The following is a 459-nucleotide window of genomic DNA, read 5'->3' as shown; positions in this document are numbered from 1 at the left end:
TGTGATTTTCAGGTTGTTTGCAAAACAATTTATAAAATGGGCTGGGGGCTAGAAGTTTTTAAAATGGGACTATATGTGTCTTTCCCAGTTGCTATGTTCCATTACTTCAATAGCCCAGGTAACATTGAAGAAGATATTCTCAAAGCTCGCCACGATTATATTACCAAATACATTGGAACTGAAGTTTGGGAGCAGAGGAATGAGGAGATTAGAGAGAAAAAGAGAAAAGAACTAGAAGAAAGGGATAGAAGAATGCGTGAAAAACTCCAATAAAAATGTAGTTTTAAGAATATAAATATCAGACTGGCGTAACTTAGCTTTTGAGGCATATGCATTTCAAATGTTAGTATTATCTTTAATAAATCAAAGTTGTAGATATACTATGTCGTGTTCAACTCATGGTTTACACTAATTGAATTCTGTAGTTTTATGAGAATATATTATTACTTCGATTCTAAA

The 459-nt window shown here is 32.5% G+C and overlaps 1 protein-coding gene across 1 annotated transcript; it reads left to right on the top strand.

Annotated features, from left to right (window-relative positions):
- The first annotated feature begins 6 nt into the window (after positions 1–6).
- On the top strand, positions 7–459 carry LOC127749347 (protein PET100 homolog, mitochondrial). The gene has a single exon (XM_052267226.1). The coding sequence runs from the start codon at positions 37–39 to the stop codon at positions 271–273; it is 237 nt and encodes a 78-aa protein (XP_052123186.1). The 5' UTR covers positions 7–36; the 3' UTR covers positions 274–459.

Source organism: Frankliniella occidentalis, unplaced genomic scaffold (assembly GCF_000697945.3).
Source record: "Frankliniella occidentalis isolate FOCC.00 unplaced genomic scaffold, Focc_3.1 Scaffold48, whole genome shotgun sequence".
Lineage (NCBI taxonomy): Eukaryota > Metazoa > Arthropoda > Insecta > Thysanoptera > Thripidae > Frankliniella > Frankliniella occidentalis.
The sequence above is the reverse complement of the archived record's forward strand: the minus strand, read 5'-3'. Positions and strand labels throughout refer to the sequence as shown.